At 45.1% G+C, this 25,013-nt stretch overlaps 1 protein-coding gene across 50 annotated transcripts in view; it reads right to left on the bottom strand.

Annotated features, from left to right (window-relative positions):
* Window positions 1-25,013, bottom strand: part of MAP2 (microtubule associated protein 2) — a 245,669-nt gene that overhangs the window by 59,755 nt on the left and 160,901 nt on the right. For all 50 annotated transcript variants that reach the window (XM_040069916.2, XM_040069957.2, XM_040069958.2 and 47 more), the window contains one exon: window positions 12,558-12,843. In XM_040069916.2, coding sequence (XP_039925850.1) covers window positions 12,558-12,819 — 262 coding nt within the window. In that variant the 5' untranslated portion in view covers window positions 12,820-12,843. The remainder of the gene's footprint in view (window positions 1-12,557; window positions 12,844-25,013) is intronic.

Genomic DNA, 25,013 nt, shown 5'->3' with positions numbered 1-25,013 from the left:
ATCTTGGAGATCTTTTCCAGCCTCAGTGACTCTATGATTCTTGTGCTATCTGCTTTATACCAGAGTAAATCTGGTGCACAGCTGGAGTCCTGGCTGCAGCCGAGCAGTGCTGGCCTGGCTGTGCTCTGGTACAAACACAAGGTTTGAGGGTGGCTTTCCTGGGCACCCTCAGCTTCTCTGCAGCACTCAAGGAAGCAGCAGGGAAGCTCTGCCTGTCCTTGGATTGCTTCCACATGTTCTGTGTGTGTTTCAGTTCCTCTACTCTGACTGAATTTTCCTGGTCACTTTCTTCAGTGTGAGAGCTGGACACAAAGTCCAAACCTCCAAGGCACACAGTGCAAAATCTGAAGTGACTCATGCTCGGAGTCAGGAGCCGTTTTGAAAGCTCCAGTGAGCCCCCTCCTCCAGCTCCTTAGCACATTTATCAGGCAGAGGCCTCTGCCACACTGTCAAGTAGCTACAGAACAAAACACCAAGGGACCAATCCCCTCCTCAGCACCCCCCCTGAAATATCTAAGTCTGTTAAAAAAGAGTCATGCCACTGTCAGTATAATGATGCTTTAAAAATGAGCCCTCATTACTGCAATACTTGTTTCCTGTGCATCCCCTGAGTCCATCTTCTTAAGTCTACTGCCTGGAACAAAATATTTACGGTCAGCATTTCCCAGACAAATCAAGAGGTGGGAAAAGCTATCAGTTCTATTTTGTCTGATGCATAGGCAACACAATTTAGAGCTAACATGCAATACTGAAACACCAAACCTTCAGCCAGGGCAATGCAGTGATGTCCCACTGCCTTTCCTGGGACTTGGTATCAGCTCAAAACAACATCTGCACGTACAAAGCAGCTGTATCTATCTTTCCCCAAAATTATTAATTCCCTAGGACTCACACAGAAGAAACCACTTTGGCTTCAAAACAAAGAACCTGATATTTAATCCTTTGAATGTGAGTAAATACATCCAGTGAGTGACTCACTTTTAAATCAATATTAGTTTTGGACTTTAGTACAAGTTAACATTTTAAACAAACCGACTTTTAAGAACCTCTACAGAAGTCAATGAAGCATCAGCCACCTACAGAAGGAGGTGATACATCCCTTAAGGTTCATTTTTAGCTCTTTTTGGGATGATTTTAACCACTTTTTACACAGTGCTTTCTCTGATCTTTTTTAAAAAGGATTCACACAATGCTACAGAAACTTTGCTGGATTTAAGTTTAAAATTAACCTTAACCTCTGCACATACTGCGTGGGATTTACATGCCTGGTCAGGAGGATTGAAGATCAACCTGTCAATGCCAACAGAATGCTGGTTTAACCCATCAGGGGATATTTAACACATAAAATGCAGCAATGCCATGCCCTGCTCACCTTAGTGCTCACACTGCTGGTTCAGCCCAGCTCTGCGCTGTAGGAGAAGGGAATAGAGGTGACCTGGCCCCTAATGTGTTAATCATCATCTGTGTTAATTGCCCAATACAGCCTCACCCCTGAGGAGTCACAGCTGTATCCAATAAAGATCAGTGTGATAAAAGGGAGATGAAGGGATCATCATCATGGAGGATCATGAAGAAGGATCCCAAGGAGAGAGAATCCCTGCTGTGAGCTCAGTCTGGGTGTGCAGTCAGAGCCTGTTGTTGGAACCTGCAGTCACAGTCTAGCTGGGTAAAAGCCTGCAGTCAGAGTTTAGCAGGAAATAACCAGCAGTCAGAGGCTGCCAGGGAAACCTACAGCAGGAGCTTGCTGCAGCCAGGGTCAGTGAATGGTTGGAGTCAGCATGGCTGAGCTGTAAAGAGGAATAAACCAGGGCCCTTTTCATGCTGTGATAAACAAGAAGTCTGTGTCTGGGCTCATTTCTACAAGAGGGCTGCTGCAACATCCACTGCAGCTGCTGCATGGCTGATCGCTTCAAAGCCCTGCTTCCCAGTCCAGCCTGCACCTGTACCAAGGCAGGTGTACTTCTCCTGCCAACATAGGAATGGTGCTGCATCCTTCCAAAGGAGCATGTGGGAGTGTCCCCACAGACAGACAGACTGAATGTGGCCTGTGCCATGTACAGATTAACCCAGTCCCACAGAAGCTGTGCTGTGGATGGGCTTTAGAGCAGTTCTCAGCCAAGGTCAGCAGCTCTCCCATCTCTCTCCCTCTTTTCTGGCAATGCCTCAGCTGAAGGAAGCCTTGTCTCTGACCAGGACTCATCCCTGAATGCTCACACAGCCTGCTCCCGTCCACTGCCTGCCCACTCTTGGAGACTACTGGCTCACACCTCTGTGTGTGCAATGGGATTAGGAAAGAGAAATGTGCACCTGCTCTTGAGAAAGGAAAACGTGAGAGATGCACATCAAAGCCCTCAGTGCCTATCAGTGCACTGGCACAGCTGCCCAGAGAAGCTGTGGCTGCTCCATCCCTGAAAGCGTCCAAGGACTGGTACAACAGGGCTTGGAGCAACCTGGTCTAATGGAAAGTGTCCCTGCTCATGGCATAGGATTGGAATGAGATGAACTTTAAGGTCCCTTCCCATCCAAACCATTCTATGGTTCAGTGACCTTCTGAACTACCTCTTCCACTCTCGCCAAAGCTGTCTTCCTCTGGACACCTAAATACCTGCAAGCTTCTGCAGCGGTAGAGCTGCTGAGGGGAGAACTGAGAGCAGAGCTGGGGGCACTGCCGCCTCCAAGAGAGCTGCATCCAGAGGCTGGGCTCCTTAGTGCACTGAAAATGAGCAGTTGTGGAAATTCCAGGTGGCAGAGGAGCTACACTGGATGGCTGGGATAAAGCTGGAAGTACTTATGGAGAACAAGACTAAAAATGGTAGAGACAAGATAAGTGAGAAAGGAGAAAGAGAAGGAGGAGCTGACACAGCAATCATTGAGAAGCGTGACATATTCTTAAATACAGAGACAGGATGACAAGGAAAGAGAAAGCAACTCATACACAGCAGCAGTTAGGGTTTAGTTTCAGCTCACAAACAACCTGTGCAGACCGTGTTACTCTAGATGTGTCACATACTCTGAATTTGGGGTAAAAAAGCAACAGTCACCACTGAATCCTATTCCCTCTTATCCTATGTGGTGCAAGGCTGTGGATGAAAACAGTTTCAGGACATCAGCAGGACTGCCACACCTACAAAGCACTGGCAGCTGACACACTCATAAAGAGGAGCAGAAGTATCTGTCTGGTCAGATCCATGGATACAGAACCAGACTGCAAATCATTTTTATACTAACTGCCATAGGCTATATATGGGTTGTTGGAAGCTCTACCAAACTGATCATGTATCATTATGAATTAATCTCAAGGAAAGAAATAAAAACAAAAAGTGAAGTACCTGGGGTTTATTTTTCCCTCTCAAAATACACAGTGCCTCCCAGTGAAACAGATTTCCATGAACTATTCAATCTACTCAGTCCTGAGTGAAATGAGTCTCTGGGAAGCAGCTGAGAGGTTTTCCTGCCCTGGAGCTAATGATATCTCTGTTATTTTCCATATACTACATGCAACAAAAACTAAAGTTTTGAACAGGTATTTTTCCACACACAGGAATTGGGCTCACTCCCGTGATCTAACGTACACAGCTGGGGTGCCTTGAGTTTCCTGCACTTTTTACATGTCATGAGGAATGCCTCAACACCAACAAAATCCCAAGAACAAACCAAAACTGCATTTCTAAATCATCACTTCAGGAAGAGTTTTTCCAAGCACCACTGACTGTGCTCTGTAGTCAGTCTGTGAAACAGCAGAGAAAATGTAAATATTTTGCTCAGAATCTCCCAAAGAACAGATGACGGCGTAAATACCATTGCACAGACATCTCACTTTGAGTCTTTTAATTTCCAGATCAGCCATTGGCAGGGATGGGCACTGGATCACCAGTGCTCATCTGCCAGCTAATGCCAGCTGTTTTGTGCTGATTTACGTCTCTTCAGCTGGCAAAGGCGAGCAAATGTGATCATTAGTAGGACTAAATTTAAAGTGAGCAGTTAATCTACAAGTAGCAACTCCACAGAACAAAAAACCCTAACCAAAACTCTACTACACACCGAGTTTTGCTGTCCTTACCCAGGATATGAATACAGCAAGAGAAGAGATGGTTTCTTCTCTATACTGAAACCTCAGAGATTAAAACAGCATGAAAGGGAAAAACGGGGCTGTCCCTTGCATCCTTCTACTATTTCCTTTGAGTTTCTCACTCAAATTAAAACCCAGATTGCCTTTGCTTTCCAATTTTAATACAGAGTAGCTCATTGTGAGTAGTCAAATCAAGGAATTTGCACATATATCTCTCTCATACTTGTATTCTGTACAGAAAATATACCCTGAAGTAATATTTTCTTTTAATTTCCATGGAATTTCCAGTGAGGACTAAAGAGTGAGGTCCTGATCACAAAGTGCTTGCAGCCTCTTCCTCATCTCCCTTAACCTTGAGATGCAAATGCTAGAGGAAAAGAGGAAAAAAACTAAATCCTCCTCTCCTTTGTCAGCCAGCCTGACTGGCTCACAGACGTCACAGAGAGCCTGTGCACTCCTGAATGCTAAATAATCTCCTAGGCTACATACTTTCTCTCAGCGGAGCTTAAAAAGAGATCTCACTTTGAGCAGGGCCATGTTGGCATGGTAACGGGGGAAAAAGGGAATCAGCATGCCTGGCACTCCTTGCCAGGAGCAGCAGACTTTTTGTGACTCTCATTTTTGTGAGAGATGTGACGGCACCTACCTCCTCTCCACCAAAAGTTAAACCCGTGCCCAGTGGGTGAGGAAGGGCTGATGTCCACCCTGTGTGCTGGCAGGACCTACCCCCAGCAGCCAGACTTGGGGACGCCTCGTCCTGGGCTGAAGAGTGCATCAACCTAACACCACAATGGAAAAACGGGAGGAAAGGATTTGTGGGGTTGAGCGGGTTAATGACCGCCTTCGCGACACAGGCTCCCTTTCAAGGGACCTGGAAATGGGGCCAGCAATGCTCACCACCACATCCCATGCCCTCACCTAAGAACCTGCTGCTTCCCTTTCAAGGTGACTTTGGAGGAGCAGATGCCATTTCAGCTCTGCCTGAAACAAGAGGAGCTGTGTGCCTGCAAAACAAGGCTCTGTTGTTTAGTAATGAACCTTCTTCCAAATCCTTCTGCCCTCAGATCCAAACCGGAATGAAAGATTATATGCTGGCACCATCCCCAGCAATACCACCTCCCAGCTGCTCCGTGCCAAATATTGCCCAGTGTTTCTGAATGTCCTTCATGATGCCATCATGGTGATGGAGACCATGAAAGACCCTTTAACAAAATAGGAATGAGGCTTTGAAGAGCCCCATCTTTACCTTTCTCAAGGGGAAGACCTGAGCCCAGCCTAGAGGGCAGAAACCTATGGGGAGGTGGCACACAGTGCTGGGCCACCTGTCCATGGCTCTGCATAGATCTCCTGACTGACCTGGGGTAGCTCTCTCCACCCTTGTGCCTCTTCTCCTGCCTTTTACAAGTCCTGTATACTTTATGCAATTCCTAAATGCATGAGTTGTCTCTTACCACACACTTTATAAACTGAAAAGGACTCCAGCAGAACAGGCCACAAATTAGAATGTGTCTTCTGGGCACAACCACCCCACCAGTCACTCAGCTAATGCCACTGCTGGATGGTTGAGGTCTGACCAACTGAAACAGGGAATTCTGCATTTACAGCCCTCATTAAAAACAAGTACTTAAACACAGATGGTGGGGAGGGAGGGCAGAGGCAAACACAAAAAGCAGAGACAAGGCGAAAGTGAAACTCCCAGAACGCATTCGATATTTGACATTTTCAGCAGCAGTAATTCTCTCCTGGCTACAGCAGTCCCCCAAGAAGGGCTGCAGACGTTTCCAAAGGGCAACTTGGACAAAGAGAGCTCGTGGCATACAATCTAAGCATGGCATACAACCTAAACTATATGAAAGATGCTTCTTCCATATCCCAGCCTTGTTGTTCCTTGTTACATCCCCGAGGTTATAGATGATGTTTTTTGGGAGCACTGACAGCATCAAGTGCGTGCTGGTTGCCAAGCCAACATGCTCACAGGCACTCTGTTCTCACTTCTTAAGGAAGCACAGCTGCTTTTGCAGCAAGGAAACACCAAAGTGGATTGAAATACCAACAGGGAGCCCAAAGGAAGTGGCTGGTTGATGCCTTCTCTTGGCCAAATGCAGCACTGATGTGGTATGATGCAGCAGTTAGCTCTAATGGCTCAAGATGGGGTTTTCAAAAGCAAATCTGAGCCACACACTCCCAGGGGAGCTTAGGGGAAAAAGAGACTGATGGCTGATGTTCTCTACATGTCCGACTCTCAGCCATGGGAGCCAACAGCACCTGCACACCAGGTTTTCTCAACTTGCTCCCTTTCGGACAGTAATTTTTGCATTCTGCCCATTGGTGGGCCAGACGCTCCAGCTCCTATCAACACATGGCAGTCCCTGACTGATTTCTGAAGCCCCAAGAGGAGACGGGAGAGCAGAGCCAGCCCCTCAGAGAGGTTATGACTGGATAAAAAAACAATGTCTTACTGGACTGATTGATAGGGCCAGCCACAGAAAAGCCTGCAGAGACTGGTCTGTATAGTATTTATTGAATATTTTAGAGTCAGGGAGAAGATAGCTGTTGGTAGGGAATGTGAAAAGATGGAAATTTCTGTGCCTTTATTCCTGGTCCTCTGCAGAAGAACAACTAAGAAGGACCTTTATGGCAAGGTTAACAGAGAACAGTAAACCCCCCAGCATTTTCTACAAGTGCCCCAGGGGGGTTCTGCTGCTCCCACCTACACTGTCCTCAGCAACATACTTTGAATACATGCATAACATTCCAGTAACGTGGCCCAGAAAATGACACTTGTACTACACTTAACACAGCGAAGAAAAGCTTCAGATGCCTAGTATGTTTGCCTGTATCTAAATTGGCAGAGATGATGGTGTACAGTAATTACTGTCACATTTCCTGGGCAAAGAGAGGGAGATCAAAATGCCTAATTAACAGCTTCTTTCCCATGGGAGCCATCAATGACATGGTAAGACACCTTCTTCCAGCTCTGTAAATTAAATAACAGTAATAGGACAAACCCAGCAGTCACATTGAGCTCTGAATGTCATTGATTTTACATCCTTCTGTGCATTTTGTCCGCATTGCTCAAGACATGTCGTTTGCTGAAAATGAGGCTGGGAGGCTCTTTTGGGAAACAGACATTCAAGGAGCTTATGGGGAGGGGGGTTTAATAGCTCCACAAGGACTTGGGCAGCAGCAGAGCAGCCACTGCAAACAGCCAAACAAAAAGGAAAGCTCTGACAAAAACAGTGCTGTTGGAAAGACCAAAAATGCCGCCATACAAAGACAGCCTGTCTGTATGTCTACTGCCAGTGCCATCAGAGTATTACCACTTGTATGGCAAGGAGATTAAATGAGATGCCACTAGAGGAGGGAACAAACCAGTAGCACACCATGGGACCAGGCTGTGACTCAGTGCATTTCAGCCTGGAGAAGCTGCTGCATTGAGTGACCCCAAACATGGAGCTGCTATTCTGCAGCTCCAGGCCCAGCTGGGAGGGGCTGAGGGCCCTGAGACTGCACAATTGAGCACCATGGTGATTTTCTAACAGTGCTGTGAACAAGACCCTCTTTACCTGGAGACTGCCTACTACCAAGGCAAGGTTATGGAAGGCAATGGGATACAGACTGTTTCCTTAACACACAGCAGGAGGCTGAAACAAGCACAGTTTCTGCCTTCAGCACAGTTGGGTTTTTTTGCACAGCTAACCTAAAGGGACTCTGCTCAAGCACTACTTGCTATGACAGGGCAGTCTTTCAGGCTCACATTCCCTGCGCCTTATAGAAACATGCTTGTTTAAAAGAGTAGATGGTCAGAGGAGTAAGTCTGTTCCAGATACCCATTTAGTCCAGCTTTACAAAGCCTGGAAAAAAGGACTGAATTGGGATAAATTACATTCCCAGTTGTAATGTGGTTTCTCCCTTCCCAGTTTCCTCTTCAGTTGTTTCCTGCTGTCTGAATCCCCTCCTTTCCAGGGTAGTATCTGCCATCACACAAAAGCTGGTTTGTCTCTGGATCAGCAGATAAAACTGGACCTTCTTCTATCGTCCTTACCTTATCTTACAATTTTCCTTTCCTCCCTGCCTCGCTCCCTCATAGCCTCCATCTCACCAGCTCTCCTGCTGCTGAGTCTGTCTCCCTGCATTGCTCAGCCCCTTACCCCTCCTTCAGATCAATACTGCCACTTCTTCATTCCTCTTCACAGGTCCAGGGCTCCCTCTTTCTGGTTCACTTACAGACTGACAGACACCAGAGTCTGCGTTCCTCCAGCCTCTCTCACGGATCTGTCGTGGGCTGTCTCTCACCCACCTTCCTCATGATTCCAGAGCCAAAAGTAGTCAGATTGCTGTGCCATGCCAAGGAACTTGCTACAGTTCACCACAGAGTCCCTTTGTGTCCCACATGGTTTGGGTTCCCTGCCAATTAATGAAAGGCTACATTTTGTCACTCTGGTATGACATGTTACTGTCCTTAACACTGTCTGACGCCAGGACACAGACACTGTCCTGAGGCTCTGGTAATAGGATTTCAGGAAATGCTTTCCCTTCATCTGTCAAAAAAATAATTCATCAAATAACACTGTGGGTAATCCAAACCCCCTCCAATTACGAACCTGAATTTGGCATATGATGAAGAAAGCACTTAATCAGTTGAGTCACTGTATATAAAGATATATTGTAGAAGATGCTTCACAATGTTCACCACTATTATCCCTGATTATATAAATTTGACTGGTTAGCTACTGCATTTCTGAAAAAATAGATGCATTTTAAGAGCAAAAAGCCAAACCTTTGTAACTTGATGTTCTTGCAGTTCTAACAAAATGGATTATGTTGAATTGCTAGTTCACAGAGAAAGCTGCAGCATCTTCAGTCCTCCTCCTCACAGCTTCCTCCCAGTTAGCTGACCACAACTTTCCAGTGAGTCAAGAAAAGGACACCACTCTTGTGTTCCACTGCAAGCAGGCACATCCTGTGCTCTGCCACTGGGTCCAATCCAAAGCTCTCCTTGTCAGCCTGCTTCAGAGTGAGCTTCAGAGGATCACGCTATCATGTCCCTTTGCATCACACATTTCATGTGACATGAAAATGTTTGGCTTGACAAAACCTACAGAGCTCATTCTCCACTCTTAATAATTCCACGGTCTTCACCAAAGGTGTTCTGTGTGCAAGTGAGAAGGGACATGGACAGGTGTGAAGCAGGGAGAGCACATCAAAACTGGGTGGTCTCAGCCTGTGGGATGCTGCAGACTGCACCAAAGGCAGGGTATCCTCAGGAGCACCTCCAGAACAGCGTGGGATTTGTGTCTGCCAGAAGCACATGGTTCAGCTGGTCTGCCAGGGGTAGCCCAAGTACATATATGAATTTAAATCCACAAAATGCATACAAGAAGAAATAGGTGCTTTACCACCCACACTTATACCCTTAATAGCTTCCTGTGGGTTATGCCAAAAACCCCGGCCTATTCTCCTGTACATATCTGCCTTTGACTTGGGTGGCTGCCAGATCAGGCCCTGAGGCTGCCCTGTCCACAGCTCTGCGTGCTCTCCCACGTTCCTATCGGTCTGTTTGAAAGGAGAGCATTGATGTGTCTCCATAATGCAGCCATTACCAGCACGACGCTGGGACAGATCAATCAAAGGCAGCACAACTGCCAGATTCAGATGATTCCAAAAATTGAGGTCAGATTCGGTAACTCCTAGACACTGAGAGAGACACATATACACAAACGCAAATTTTAACTGTGCAAAGCTAAAAATGTCACTTGTAGTGACGGATTGGGTGCGTTTCAGGAAGAACTGTTACCTCCTCCCCCATCACCATCCCTCGCCTCTGCATCAGTGTTGGTACAAGGTGTCTGTGTCGTGGTGGCCTTATCCTGACTTTTCCTTTAACACACAGCCCTCTGATTTCACAGCACAAGCCCTGCAAATGGCCGTCCTGCTGCTTTGTTGTGCCTTGAAGGGTCAATTGCCCTGCTACAGAACATCTCTCCCTAGGAGAGGGACCTAAATCCCAGCTCCTGGGTCAGTCAGACGCACCAGCCCTTCCCTAGGGGAAACATCTCAAAATGCACCAGGGACTGGGTGATGGACAGCTGCCTGGGAAATCCCTCTTTAAACTAGTCCTCTGCTGCATTGTTGCAGTTCCTGAGGATTTACAGACTCCAACATGAAGGCTGAGAAGCCAAAGATTTTCCTAGGTTACAGGGTTGGACTTCTACCAGAGAGAATAAAATCCCTGTAAATCTACTCAAATCCACAGCATGGCTTAATTATCTTCATTGACCTTGGCTTCTTGAGCATTTTCCCCTCAGTTGTTTTGAGTTAGTAAGCTACTACAAATGATTAAATGATTCCCGTTATTGATAATTATGTGCATCAGAGTGGCATTTAAAAACCCTACCCAATGCAATATCCCACCAAAGTTACAATTTGCAAGCAGACAAACACAGCAAAGATGACTAAATTTTGCTGCCAATAACAATCCTGATTTCAAGATCAATCTCTGAATTGAACACCAAAAATCTAGAGGTCCTGTCCCACATTGCATTACGCAGATCCAGCTAGTAAATACTAGTATGAAGTGGCAATACACACTCTGGTCCCTTTCTATCGCTACAGTAAGTTGCTAACTGGTTTCTCCTTAAAAAAGAGAAATATTGAAAGAAATGTATCTTAAGTATTCTACGAAGGTTTACATTGCACAAATTAAATGCGGGCTGAGCCAGTGCCTGAGTGTGCAGTGCATGAGTTTCCAGAGAGCTAGGAACTCAGGCATGAAGACAAGCAGTTCTGGGGACTCTTCCAGTGCTCAAGGACAAAGATGTCATGAGATAAGCTATATTAAGACTCCCAAACAAAAGCTGTACATGCTGACAGTAAGTCTCGACACCAGAGATCTCACAGTCTGAGCAGACGGTGAGGAAACCGCAGGGAAGGAGGAAATGAGGCCACAAAGCGGTGACTGAAGCAAACTTCACCTGGATCAAGAGTAATCTTGTTCCCTCAGCAAACGGGTGTCCCCAGCACTACTGCATGCCCTAGAACGTGCTTCCTCATTTTGTCTTGTTCTGATTTTAACCACTCGCCTCGAAAAGCAACATGAAAAGGCACTGCTATGATGCCTGCTGATGCCAGCAGTGGTTTCCTTCCTCCTGTCACCCATCAGCTGCAAACTCAATTAAAAGTTTGTGTGTCTCTCTCTGACCAGCACCCAGAACCCCTGAGCTTGAGATGGCCTGAGAAAAGCATTTCTCTCCTCCCTAAGGATAGGAAATTCCTCTTCATCCTGTAAAGTTATCCCCACCTTTCCATATATATATGGGGGGACTCGTACACCATGAGGTGACAAATCTGTGGCAAAGAGAAATGCACTCAGTCTCCTTACTGTTAAGAACTACAGCAGCTCACCTCCTGGATAAACACAGAATAAAGCTGGGCTACAGCAAAGAGACGTCGTTATCATGTCCCCAGTCATCAACATTGTGTTCACCTGAATGTTCACACACGATTTCTTTTACCTTGGCCAAAATTTGAAAGCCAATCTGCAAGAAGAGACTTAAAATATAAACACATTTACTTTTAGTAGAGATTTCCATTTCCAGCACAATTGCTTATGAAATGACTGTACAGTCCAGGAACCTTAAAATTCTCCAGTTGCTGAGAAATTATGGATAGCATCTCCAAATGCTGTCAACAGCCAAAAAAATATTGCTAGAAAGATCTCTTTAGCATGCATGAATGGATGCATCAAGGGCAGTTGTGTCTATACAAGAGAAATTCTTCTTGCACTGTGCTTTTGGGGTTTGGAGTGGGAATTCTGCACAAAGATAATTAGCATTTACTTCTAAAACAGGAAACTTGCTTTGCATATTTCATTTTGACACAGTCACACTCTCCTTTTTTTCTGCAAATAACAAACCAAATTCTAAAAACCTTACATAGTTTACAAATAGGCTAAGTCCCAGTGAGCATCCAGTGAAACACGGCTGGGCAAGGACGAACAAATGCTGATACTGAATTGTGGTGTTCCCAGCCAGAATGAGCAATGCATTATTTTGCAAATAGTACATGGTTTCAAGAAGGTCTTGTTACTTGTGAGCAATAACGGGAGAATCCATCCTTCTTGCACACACAAATGCACGAGTCATCCATGCACAACAGCTGGGCAGTTTTCTACTCCCTCACAGCCCAGAGGACCTGAGCAGCTGCTCTGTACCCGTCTGTTGCCACATCCTCTAACAGGTAACCCTGTCTCATTTACAAAGAAGGCCTTTAATGAAGCCTTCTCAGAGCCCTGCCCAGAATCCTGAGTAGGTACCACCTGTGTAACCCAGGTGAAGATGCAGCCCCTGCCAGCACCCTTCCAAAGCACATACACCCTCGTGTCAGCTCCCCCATGCCATGCTTGACTCCACCAAACATTTCCTCCTGGAGAGATACCCAGGGGTCTGCAGAGCCCTGCGTTCTGCAGCGGGGCATCAAGGTGCATTACCTGCGGTCTCCCTGTTCCCTGACGACAACTCTCCGTTGATCCCGTTCTCTTTGGTCTGAGCGTACGTCCCTGGCTGCTCATGGCTGCCCAGCCTCAGCTCCTCATCCTCTCGGTACGGAAATCCATTGGCACTTCTGACCAGTCCGGCGCTTGCGCCACCCTGATCCTTGATTTCAGGCGAATGCGGGTGTGAAGAAGCCTCTGTTAGCTGACCTGAAGTCCAGTGCGGTGCCTTGGCTTCGTCTTTCCTATCCTCGGCCATGGCTCCTTGCCTTCACCGCTTGGCCTGTAACGACATGAGCAGCAGAGATCAGTTCCCAACGGGTGCTGTGCCCCAGACCGTCGGCACAAGCACGTCACCAGCGGTGCTGCTGGTAAATTCAAGCCTGGCAGAGGAAAGAAGTATCTCTGTGTGCTTGTCCTAGCTGTGAGTAAACCCATTTAAACCCAAAAGAAACCACCAGCAGTAAAAATTATAGGTCAAGTCCTCCCTGAGTTTCACATGCCTTGCAATTATTAGCACCATTTTCTTGATGGCTGCCCGTTCATTAATCTGATTTTAATGCATTAATTGCAGTTAAAATATCAACCCAATTATCAAGTGAATCTGTCATCACAGGGCCACCAGCCATTCCCAGGGCAATAAAGGAAGAATGCCACAACTGCTACAAGTGAAGCTGCTGCTGCAGTTGCACCGAGGGGTGCTTGTCAGGCACAGAAGCACAAAGTGACGTGGCCTCTCCAGCACATGCAATCTGCTGCTTGTCATGAAAGAAGCCAAGTCTGGGAATGTGCACTGGGTTCCTGAACACCCATGCTGTCTGATCCGACTTAAATCCCCCCTTACACGCTGTTATATGAACATTCACACGCATTTGTCCAACCCTTTTGTCCAAAACAGTCCGTGGGGAACGGTTTATTTCTCCAACAAGCATTTGCACTGTCTTTTGACTACCAGCACTCACACAGAAATAAAACTAATCATCGTTTGCTACTTCACACATAATTCACTCCTGTTAGTTAGCTCTCATTTGTCCAAGCCAAGGAAAGAAGCCACTGCATAAGCCAGAGTGCTTGGCTATTCCTCACAGAAAATGCAGCAGTAGCTCCTCAAGATGTAAAGCTAGGAAGGCAATAAATCATAATCATGTTTTGATGATACAGCAGCCTCTGGAGAGGAGAGGGCAACCTGCCCTGAGTTAGCTATTTCAAAGTGGAAACCAGCAAGCCTTTTCCAAAAGCACATGGCACCTATTTTTCCCCCTGGGAGGAAAAAACATAAAAGCAGTGAGCTGAACGCAGTCAACCAGCCACATATCACAGAGGCTGAGCAGTCTAGGAAAGGCAGCACAGACTGGATAGTGCATATAGTCTACAGACATTTAACAAAAAACAAACTAGTTTCCATGATGTCAGGTCAGTTTGAAGAAAACATCTCAACATAAGAAAAGGCTATTTACCAGATAATCATTCATAACTGATAATCTGACCTCTTTCTGATCAGACACTATAATTTAATAATAATTAAATTTCAGAGCTGCTTTGGATTTTTAAAAAACCACGGCAAATCACAAAATCAGATTTCATTCACAAGACGTGACTCAAACTGGAGTTCCATATCCAAAAGGACTAATAACTCTTTTGCCTCACAGTGACGTCTTGTTCTAGAAGGTGCTCTGCCAGCTCTCACCCTGACCCAGCATCATTCCCCAGAGGTAACTAACTGCATAAAGACTGAAGGAGCTGGTGAAACTTGCAGCCCAGGTTCTCCTTTGAGCTGTAATGAAAATGATGGGCTGAGCGGTATCACAAAGGAAGGAGACTCAGTCAACCACGGGTAAGAAAAGAGTAAACACGCTCCACATCCCCTTGCTTTCCCCACCTCCATTCCCCTAATGGGAGACCCAACAGGGAGACATTCTGCATGTACAGACAGAGCCTTAAAGCAGCCATCTCACATCATACCAGGAGAGCTGATGGCATCATTATGAAGAACAGCCCAAGATGGGCAAAACCCCCTGCTCCTACAAACAACAAAAAAGATCTACCTCTGCCTCTAGATCTGCTTACTGCATGATTACAGAGAACATTTTCTGATCCGAGCCTTTCCAAAACGTGAGGCCATGGGGTAAATATCTCCCTTTTTACAGGTATGAGCAGCACACATTCAAAGCCACCAACATTTGGGATATGAGGAGAGAACAAATCCTGTTCTGGGGGAAAAAAAGGTGACAATTGTGACAATTCTCATTTCTGTCCCTTGGGTAAGCTCAGGGAAAAAAAAAAACAAAAAAAAACCCACACACACAACCTACCCCAGAAAAAACAACCAAAAGAAAAAGCCCAAGCCCTAACTCAAGGCTTCCCTCACTGAGCCAGTGTGCTTTGAAGCTGAGAGCAAGAACCAGGAGCAGGATGAACCTGCCCACCAGCTTCACCAGTTCAGCCCCTGGGTCACCCATGAGAGGAGCCCAGAGTCACAGCAGGAGAGGGAGGGTTATGAAAGAGCCCAGGGTGGGGAATGTGGCTCTGAAAATCACTGGGACAAATGGAACGGTTCTATTCCACCACTGCAGTTTGGTAGCTATTATCCCTGAAGTATCCTTCCTGGTTCGAGGCAGACACTCCCTGCCTCACTCCAAGCTCTTGAGGAAGGATATTCACATCCTCACAATGGACTGTGTGACAGAAGTCCCCAGTGAAAATAACAAAAGTGCTTTTATCTTTAAAAATAAACACAGTGGGCAGACTTCAATGTGAGCTGCGTGTATCTGGAGGCAGAATTTGGCTCAGTACTTATAAAAGATGGTTACAGAGTAAAGCATGGATGAATTCATTCTTGCCTCACTGTTATTCATCAAGTGCTCTTAGGGTTTATAATGGTAGGAGAGAAACAGCGAGTGAGTCACACAATGCATCTTTGTACTCAGCAATTTAGCAATGACTATCTTCTGTGTGCTGTGATTCATCTACAGCTTGGGTTAAAATCCAGAACACACAGGTGTGCTTTGCACCATCAAGTGAGTTGTTTTTCTTTCATTTCATTAGCATACAATGGAATTAAATTAATCAGGTAATGTAAATATTGACAGAAATGCCAAGAGTGGCCAGACAATACAGCAGAATTTAAACAGTGATAGCTATGTTACAAGAAAAAACCTGGAATAATTTGGACAACCTAGGGAAACACTGTACTTCAGGGGAGCAGTCCCTCTTTTTACCATGAGTTTCTTATTCTTTGCATAAGCTGCAATGAAGGCTTTCAAAAAAACATAGATAAGAAGGCACAGCCAGTCCTCTAGAATGTCATGCTGCTTTAGTTAAAATTGATTTGGATCTTTATGAGCCTTTCTTTGCTAACCATTACTAAAGAACTGCTTTTTCAGGGAATGCACAGCAGCAATCTTACAGCGTGTTCTCACTCTTTGTCTAAGGTCAGTGGTAGTGACGGGCTGACCAAGGCAGGTGCTTGACCACAGCAGAAAGAGCAGTGGAGCTCACAGACAGTACCAGCCTTGGCTGCACCAACCCACCAGCACAGCCCTCCACCCCAAAGCCATTCTGGCCCACAAGTCACAGGGCAGGCTGTGTCAGCTACACAGCACAGGACTGTGGTAACATTCCTCCCTCAGGTTGTTCCTCACCTTGAAGTCTGATCAAAGTCACCCACGCAAATCACAGTGTAAGATGGGGGTGGGAAATGTCCCCTCTTTCCAAAGCCATCAAGGAGGTGCTGTTGAAGCACCACAGATCACATCAGTGATACAGCCTCACGCCCTGGGCCATGCACAGCCCTCCCAAAAAGGCGTTCCTGGTCCAGAGTGACACGGAGGACACTACTGGAGCCATTGCTTGTCTGGAGAGATCATGCTCCACTGGCAGCAGCAGTGATACCTCACAGACCTTAAGTTCTTGTTGTAACTCAGGCAGTGCACTGAAGGGAAAGCATTATGGATCTGAACTGGACATCTTGTATTCTGAACTAACTAACCTGGAGGAGAAATTATGATAAAAATTAACCCTCCCAGCTTTTTCAGCCATTTGGGAACTGTACAGAGACAGAAAATACTTCAACACAGAGGGACAAATCTCGTGAGGGATATGTGGTCTGATGTTGCAGTTACCTCCTCCTTTTGCAGGCTCTCTACATATATTTATTAATCCATATCCTCTTTCATGTGACACGAGCTCCCGCTGCCACGGCTGGGTTGAACCAAGCCTGAACACTTTGAACTCTGTGCACAGCAAATCCCCCACAGTAATACAGCATGATGTGCCATGATATGCAAAACCCCAGATAATGCTGATTTAAATTTCCTATCGTGCTAGCTGTCCAGAATCATCTTAGTGTTATATTAACACTGCCTTTACATATAAACTGATGAATTTTCTACAAATTTCTTACTTTTTAAGACAACAGAATTAGGCCAATACTGAAGACTTTTGCAAATAGCCTGCCTTCCTGCTTCAAGCCATGCTTTTACCTGCTCTTGTATCTATGAGCCCATTCAGAGTGAAATAAGGATATTTCATTTCAGGGAAGCTAATCTATAAACGAAGAGAAACAGCCACCTGGATACGTGGAAGAAGAGCTACAATTCTAGTCCAGGCAAAAATTATCACTGGAGGTTCCTGAAGGGAGGGACAATACACTTTTTAAGAAAAGAAAACCTCTAGCAGGGTGTAGGGCCAGATCTCGAGCACAGAGGGAAGAAGAGGGGATGTGCCCTGTGTATGGCTCCAGGACCAAATCCTGCTTCCCAGAGGACAGTTTAACTCAGATACACCAGAGCACTGACTCAGCTGCCCTGAGCTGCAGCTGCTTCCAAGCCTAGAGCCAGGAGAGGAAGGGGATTGCTCCACAGATGCAGGCTGGAGTGCACAGATATGGCTAATGACCTCAGGTATCAAGGGCTTCCAAAAGTCCTCAACTAGACTGCCTAGAAGAGATTTTTTTAAAAGAAATTTAAGAAATTCAGATAATTTCTTTCAGAGAGAAGAAATTAATGAGGTGACATGTTCATAATTCTTTGCAGAAAGAAGGGCACCAAGAATTAAAGAAGAAATTAAGATACCTTCGAAATGAGTTACACTATGCACAAATAGGGTGCAATCGAACTTACACTAGTAAATAACACAACAAAAGAAATTTCATGACCACGCACCAGCTGTGCAACAGGGATGATGGATCTGAATATTAAATACCAGGCACAGTGATTTAAAAGGTCCCAATGGAATTTGCCAGTAAATTGAACTTACTAAACTTAGATCTGGAAGAGCCAAGGAAAGCAGGGAGGTATCAGGAGGCTGGAATAGAAACAAGAGGCAGAGCGTGGGAAATTTAGATGGACAAGTTCCAATAACCTCCTGCCACCATCAAAAGCTCAAGCTGTAGCATACAGCACACAAACCTTACGAACCATTTCTCTTCATGGACTCTGCACACATTCACAAAACAAGAAGGCCAATTTTGGATGCCATTTCAGTCCTGCACTTCAGTTAACATACATCTCTCAAATTAATGTGATTATTTTCAGATGTGAGCGGTATGCTTCACACTGCTCAAACAGAATGACAGAACACAGCAGGCACAGCGAGAAAGTCTCATGGTGTCTGATGGGGACCATGTCGGCTTCCTAAGAGGAAACACGCAGTCATGGTCCAGAAGCCACAACACAATTAACCAAAGCTACACTTGATGCTAAATGTCTAAGTGCTGTAATTGCAGTAATATGGAATTATTATTAGAGAGAATTGTACATTCTCTCCACGGGAGCCACTTTACCCTCTCTAGCCAAAAAAAGGATGAACAAATTTCTCCGATATTTTATAACAAATATGATTTATTTCTTCCTTGTCCACTGCTTGAGTTATTAGCTTTCAGCTAGATCCCTCTTTCTTGACAAATGAGATGCCCCTAAAAATGCAGGCAGTGTTCATCTCCTAGCACTTGTACTAGCATTTGGTGGGTTTTAAAGGCTATTCCATTTCCACACTGCAAACACTTAGTCAATAGCCACGTATTCTTTGGAGACATTCCTTTTGATTGTACCTTGGATTACAAAACAGATCAAAAACAACGGGCGCTGCCTGGACCAGAGGCTGAACAAAGGAAGCTTACTGTGGGAAGATGAAGAAAACAAACTACAATCTGCATGCCTGCCAGAGCCGAGAATGAGGGGCGGCTGCAGCCTCAGAAGCAGTGGATCAGACCTGCAACACTGGCACAGCAGAGACAAATCCTCTGATCCTTCCTGCACAGTGTCCAGGACTGTGACAACAGAGATTTAAACCTTTCTCAGAGTCCCCAGCAGCAGAGCCAGGCAGGTGGGAAGAGCGGGTCATCCTGCCGCAGAAATTGCCCAGGTCCTAAAGAAAGGGGAATGGTTTCACTTTGAGAAATGTTCCCCTGACCAAGCCCTGCTCTGTGCTGAGCTGCAAACCCGGCTCGGCCAGGTGGTGCCCCCAGGTGCTGAACAGAAGGGATGAGATGCAGCAGGTTGCATTTCCACTGGTAGGAAGCAGGTCTGTCCCAATGCAGAACACAGGCACAGGTACAAGAATGAGCCATTCAGGTATTACTCATTCCTCCCTTGGGAAGGTGTTCACATCTCTCGGCTGCTGAAAAGCACCTCAGCTGACTCCTCTTGGATGCTCCCCTCTGAGACATTCTTGCCCAGCTTGGAGGGCTGCCCTCTCTCTCACACTCAGGGGCCATATATCAACTTCCTCAAACTCCAGAAATGTAAAACTGAGTGCATCTCTTGAAACGGTGACATCATGGTACTAAAAGCTTGTGACTGAAAAAAAACCCAATAAAAATCTACTAGAGCTAGATAAATAGAATCCCTGTACACCCCTGCTTGTTTCAACGCCATCCCTTCTCAACAAACCCTCACACTCCTATCTATCATAATTGCTTCCTGCAGGATACAGGAAAGGCATTTTAGCTGGTGAAGGAGATGGTAACCATAACAACAGCACCATGACAACTATAAGTGATATCTGAAACATGAAATACAGCAAGAACTTTTACCGATAAATTTGGTCCACAATAAGGATGGGAAAAGCACCAAAGAACCTGCAGCAGTTAGTGCAGGTGCCAACACAGAAACACAAGTGTCCCTGGATCAAACAGTCCTGCACATCTTAAGGTGAGGCACTGTGACAGCCCCGTCTTCTGATCAGGAAACAGAGAAGGCAGTCTCTGCTCGATCTCTGCTCTCTTAAGGGAGCTGGAGGGAAGGAAGGAGCGCTTCTGGGAAGCCAAGAAGTTTCCTGGCAGCTCCCAAATTTCTCAGTGGAGCTTTTTGTTTCCACGAGAGTCATTGAAACAAAGCCTGAACAAGAACAGAGTTCCTCTCAGGGGAGCATCTCTGAGTCAGACACACTGCATTGACTTTTCCACCAAGCACAATCGCAAATGGGCACCATGCACTTCAGAGAAGACACTGCAGTTGGCACACTTGTCTGAAACAGGAGGCTCTGCCGCCCTCAGCCAGCAGCCATCTAAACAACCTGTGCCAAGGCTCTGACTTCAATTCTGGCAGCGAAAAAGACTCACCAACATTTGTGGCTACAGCATCTTTTTCACCCCCAGTGCAGAGGGCACCTTAAAACCCACCTTAAACAAACAGCACGAGCTCCAAGGGCTGTGGCAGATGAAGTCAATTGGGGTGTGATCTGACAGAGAAACATTTAAAGACATGGCCCTCTTAGGGTTTTTCTCAGGGAATTCAGCTCAATGGTTTGCTACACAGGATTGCTCACCGCACCAAGCAGTGGGTCCTTTCCCAGTTCAAATCATTTGTCACCCTCTGACAGCTTTCCTCTTCTAACCCCCTTGTTCTTTAAAACACTGCAATAATCTAACTGGAAAATAAACCTTTCTTCATGGTACACTTCAGAGACTTTCAGGTCTATACCGAAGGCTTAATGAAATAAATACTCAACAACTCAGTCCTTATTTCTACTTTTAGAGTCTGTTTTTTCCTACCAAACCAATTATAAAAGATTTGCCTCATTTATACAAACAACTCTTCAAAAAGCTAAGAAGAACAGAGGAGGTGATTTTGAAGGCAAAACTTGATTCAGATTGCACCCAGGAAATCTGACTCCAAAAGAAGAAATTTTTTTTTCGTATTTCCCTCTTACCACAATCACTTCAAACCTCACTAAGGAGATAGTTGAAGATCCATGACAACACCACAGCTGAGCTGGAGGATGGGCTATATAAGACAAGAGTACTTTAAATACTATTTAAGGAGGAAAATTCTTCATCGGTCATGGAAAAAGTATACAATGTGATATAGCCGTGGCAGGCTAGGGAAAACAAGGTAGAACAATAATCACAAAGACATCACACTAAAAGCACTGTCAATGCTGCCAACATTTCACAAGTTTGGCCAGCTAAACCTTGGCTGGCTAATAGAAATGAATACCGAATGCCTGCTTCTCCTCCTCACTGCCATTTCCATGATAACTTTCAGTACTTGTAAACAGCTGAGACAAAGCCATCATCTTCTTATTTATCGCACAGGTACAGAAAGCGGCTACAGCATACACTGCACAGGACAATCATCTAGTTCTCACCATCACCTCTTCAAACCTGTTTTTTGAAGTGTCACCCAGTTTGGGTATTTGTCACAGACCCTGCAAACAGGCCACACAGCTGTGTGCCTCCTTTGCTTTCGAGTTATAAGTGATCAGCACTTGCATTTGGACAGGGGCTGGTACAGGTAACCCACAAAAAGACTGGAGTGAAATCTTAAGGGTTTGTCTTCCCCACACTGACCTTACTAGGACACATTGATTTGATGCTGCATCTCTTCTCTCAAGAGACTCCAGAATGGATGACATTAGCTCACATTTGGCAGTGAGGAGTTAATTAATTATGCTAATATATTACTTGCATATTCTCCACATAGGACAGGTCAATGCTCCTGCCAGCTGCAGATGAGCTGCTCTTCATGCAGGTGATGCAAACTGGACCATTCAGCAGAGGTGATACAAACTTGTCTGCTAAGCAAAACCACACACAACAAAATCTCATTTATCTGGAATAAAGCACTTTTAACTACACTGGTATGTCTTTGCCTTCTCTGTACACGTAACTTATTGACACAAGCTTCGTTCCTTCTGGTTTCACCAAGATCTCATCGAGCATGACACATTTACTCATGATCTTGACTTTATTCAACAAGCTTTTAATTATAAAAAAATAAATGCTGCCTCTATAAATGTGTCTGCACATTTTGATTTTTCAAAGGTCTACCTACCTTTGAAAACTAATTCTAACCCTGCTACAACACAGTTTTTGAAAAAACTCAGATGCTATCTTCAGAAACATCATCATGTCAGCTACTACAAATGGTAAAACATATGTCCTGGGCTAATTTCTGGCAGATTCTCCCCTCTAAATACATGCAGGGGAACCAGCCTGCGGTAGAATTCTGAAACACAGAATTCTGCAGCCTCTCCAAGGCCATGAACCCAAAAGGGGATGCAGGGATGGAGTTCCTGATCCAGCTGCCATCCTAACTTACTCCTGTCCTTCCATATGCTGAATTAAAGGAATATGGTCAATTGTTCTACAACTGAACAAGCAAAACAAAGATGATGATGCTAAAATGAAGTATGAAGGGTATAACAGGAAAGGATCTGCAAGCTGTTCCAGCTTGTTTGGGTAAAAATTTTTGCTTGTGTGAAAGAAGTTTTCTCCCCAAGTCAAGGGCAGCAGATTATTCTCTTGCTGAGAGTGCTTTGAGCTTCTCTTCCTAACATTCAGACACACCAGGCAATCATGCCAGGCACACAGTCAAGTAAAAGCATCACACTGTCTACCAGAGACATTGTTTATTCATGCTGAAAAAGAGCACCAGGCAAAAGAAAGCTGGTGCCCAGGTCCCTCCACCCAGACTCACTTAGGCAGCTTTGATTTCAGTTTCATGGTCAGGAAGCCTTAAAGGGCCCAGGAACCCATTCCAGACAACAGGAGTCAAAGCTTTTAGCTGCAGCACAAAGCTTCTAACTCTAAATAAATAAATAGAAATAAGGAGACAAAGCATTGGAAAACTGATGGGGAAAGAAGTTATCCACAAATTCAACTTGTTTCTATATATATAACAAATTTGGCAAGGATTAGATAGTGCTAGAATTCTCTTTCCTAGGGAATGCCTGAGTACTGTTTGTTGTACTGCAAAACCTTGGTCATAACTGGTTAAGATTATTTCATCCCTTCATACTATTTTCTAACTAATGATGTTACAAATAAAGAATTTCTTTTAAATTAAATATACCCTTATGCTTGTATGACTTAAAAATATGCTGTCCACCCACACTCAGCCACCCACTTGTATGACCAATGACTGTATACCCTGGCAAATAAAATAATCTCTCCAGTCTCAAAATGAGAATACCCAGAAATCTTCTGTGCTCTAAATGCACCAGACAGTAAAATCACAATATTTGGGATATAGTTTTATCATGTGGTAGGTTTACCCTGCTGAACCTTTACTCAACCAACCTACAAAAGAAAATAAAGCAGGCAGTCACCCTCTAGCCTGTTCAGGCAAAGTGACAAGAGGGCATGGAGGACAGAGACAGTACTGAAGGAACTTGGAGCCACAGGAACTGATTTTGCAGCTCCCACTTTCAGAGGAAGATTTTCCTTCAGAAGTGTTTCAATTAAGCTCTTGGACTGTGCACTGAAAGAGGAGTATATATGCCTCAGCCTGTACTTTAACTATGGTGATATTTTAAAGGTTTAATTTTTAATTCCTCGTGTTTTTGAATTTAGAAAATTAAGATATCTAAAGCACGAGCAGGAACAAAGTCACGGAGTCACTCAGCGTTTCTGAAATCTCAATTGCAGGGTTTTCTGTCACAGCAAAGACCTATTCCAAAGACTCATTTCCTCCCCAAGCTCCTGCGGGTGTGTGCAACTACCTAAATCCTGCTACCGGTTAAGTTTAACCTTGTTCTGCTGCCACCCCTTTTCTTGCCACCCAGTGCCAAGGAGCTGATGAGTGTTAAGTCAATGGCACACTCCTGGGATAAGATGAAAGTGAGTGAGTTTGCGTGAGGTACCAAACAAGCCCAGGGCCAGGGAGTAGGGAAAGGTAAGAAACTTGCATTGGATGAAGAAACAGCGGGCCAGGAATGGTAAGATGCGACTGAGGAACACATTCACTGAGGAAAAGGTCTGGAAAAACCCCAAGCCATGGGGCAGAGTGTGTGTTAATAGAGGGAGACAGGCGGTGGGAAGGATCCTGGATTCATCTTGAATTTCTCTGTACATTTCCTTTTGCAAAGTCTGCCAGCAGCACTAATGCCGATGCTTGTTTAGGCTGCCTGAAAACATTAATTGTTAATCACAAACAAAATAAAGTAGACCTGGAAAAGGTACAGAGAGCTGAGCAAGGATGATAAAAGACCTAGAGAAGCTTCTGTGAAAGGAATGACTTTCACATGCTATCTCTTCATCCTGGGAAAGAAAGGAATGGGATAAATATTTACAAAAATGCACACAAGTGTGCAGGGAGAAGATAAGCAGAGAGGAGAAAACAAACAATCCTCTCTCCACAAAGAGCTACACTGCATCAAACAGAACTCACTGGTGACGGGCTCCCCGCAAAAAAATACAGCAGTGATTCTTCCCACTTTATGGAATTACACTGTGCAGCAGGTGGTGCATGACGGAATTTTACATAGGTTCAAAAGCAAACTGCTGAATTTTCCTTTCATTGTTTTTCTCAAGGCTTCTAAATCTGAGAGCCTTTTTGGGGAAAACAATGTTTTTACCACATAAATAATATGTAGCTCTAATGTGGATTAACAGCTTTGTTTGCTATTTTAATATTGACTTTAAGTAATTGTGGGGTTTAAGTTCCTAACTGACACACAGCATTAATCCCAGATATCCCTGTGCTGATGCAGCAAAAGAGGTTCCCTGCAGCCCATGTCTCGCTACTTGCATGAAGCTGGTTCACTGCATGAAGAAAGGGGCTGCCCATTTTCAACTCATTCTGTGGAATCAACTTGATCACCTCATGTTAAAAATCTAGAGGCAGCACTGAGGTGACTACAGTGACACAGAGGTAATTATCAGGTGGGGGACATCACCAGGAAGATCAGCTGAGAGAAACGTTCCGTGGCAGGGGTGCTGCTGAAGAGGAACAGCACAAGAGCAACAAGGAAGACAAACGGCCCTTCTAGAAGGATCTGGTTATCCAGAGGCACTACTTGTAAGAGTCCGATGAGACAGCGCGTGTAAATGTTTTATGGCTGAGAGGCTCAAAGCTCCAGCAGTGTCAGCAAAGTCTTGTACGTTTTCTTTCTCATGTAGGGCAAGCAGTCTGAAACACATGTCCCACCAATGACCTCGACTGTGACCCAGAGGGGCTGTCTCCGGTTGAAAAGATGATTCATTCACTCTGCTAGAAGGGCTGAATGAAT

The sequence above is a fragment of the Hirundo rustica genome, chromosome 7 (assembly GCF_015227805.2).
Source record: "Hirundo rustica isolate bHirRus1 chromosome 7, bHirRus1.pri.v3, whole genome shotgun sequence".
NCBI lineage: Eukaryota > Metazoa > Chordata > Aves > Passeriformes > Hirundinidae > Hirundo > Hirundo rustica.
This window is presented reverse-complemented; position numbering and strand designations above follow the sequence as displayed.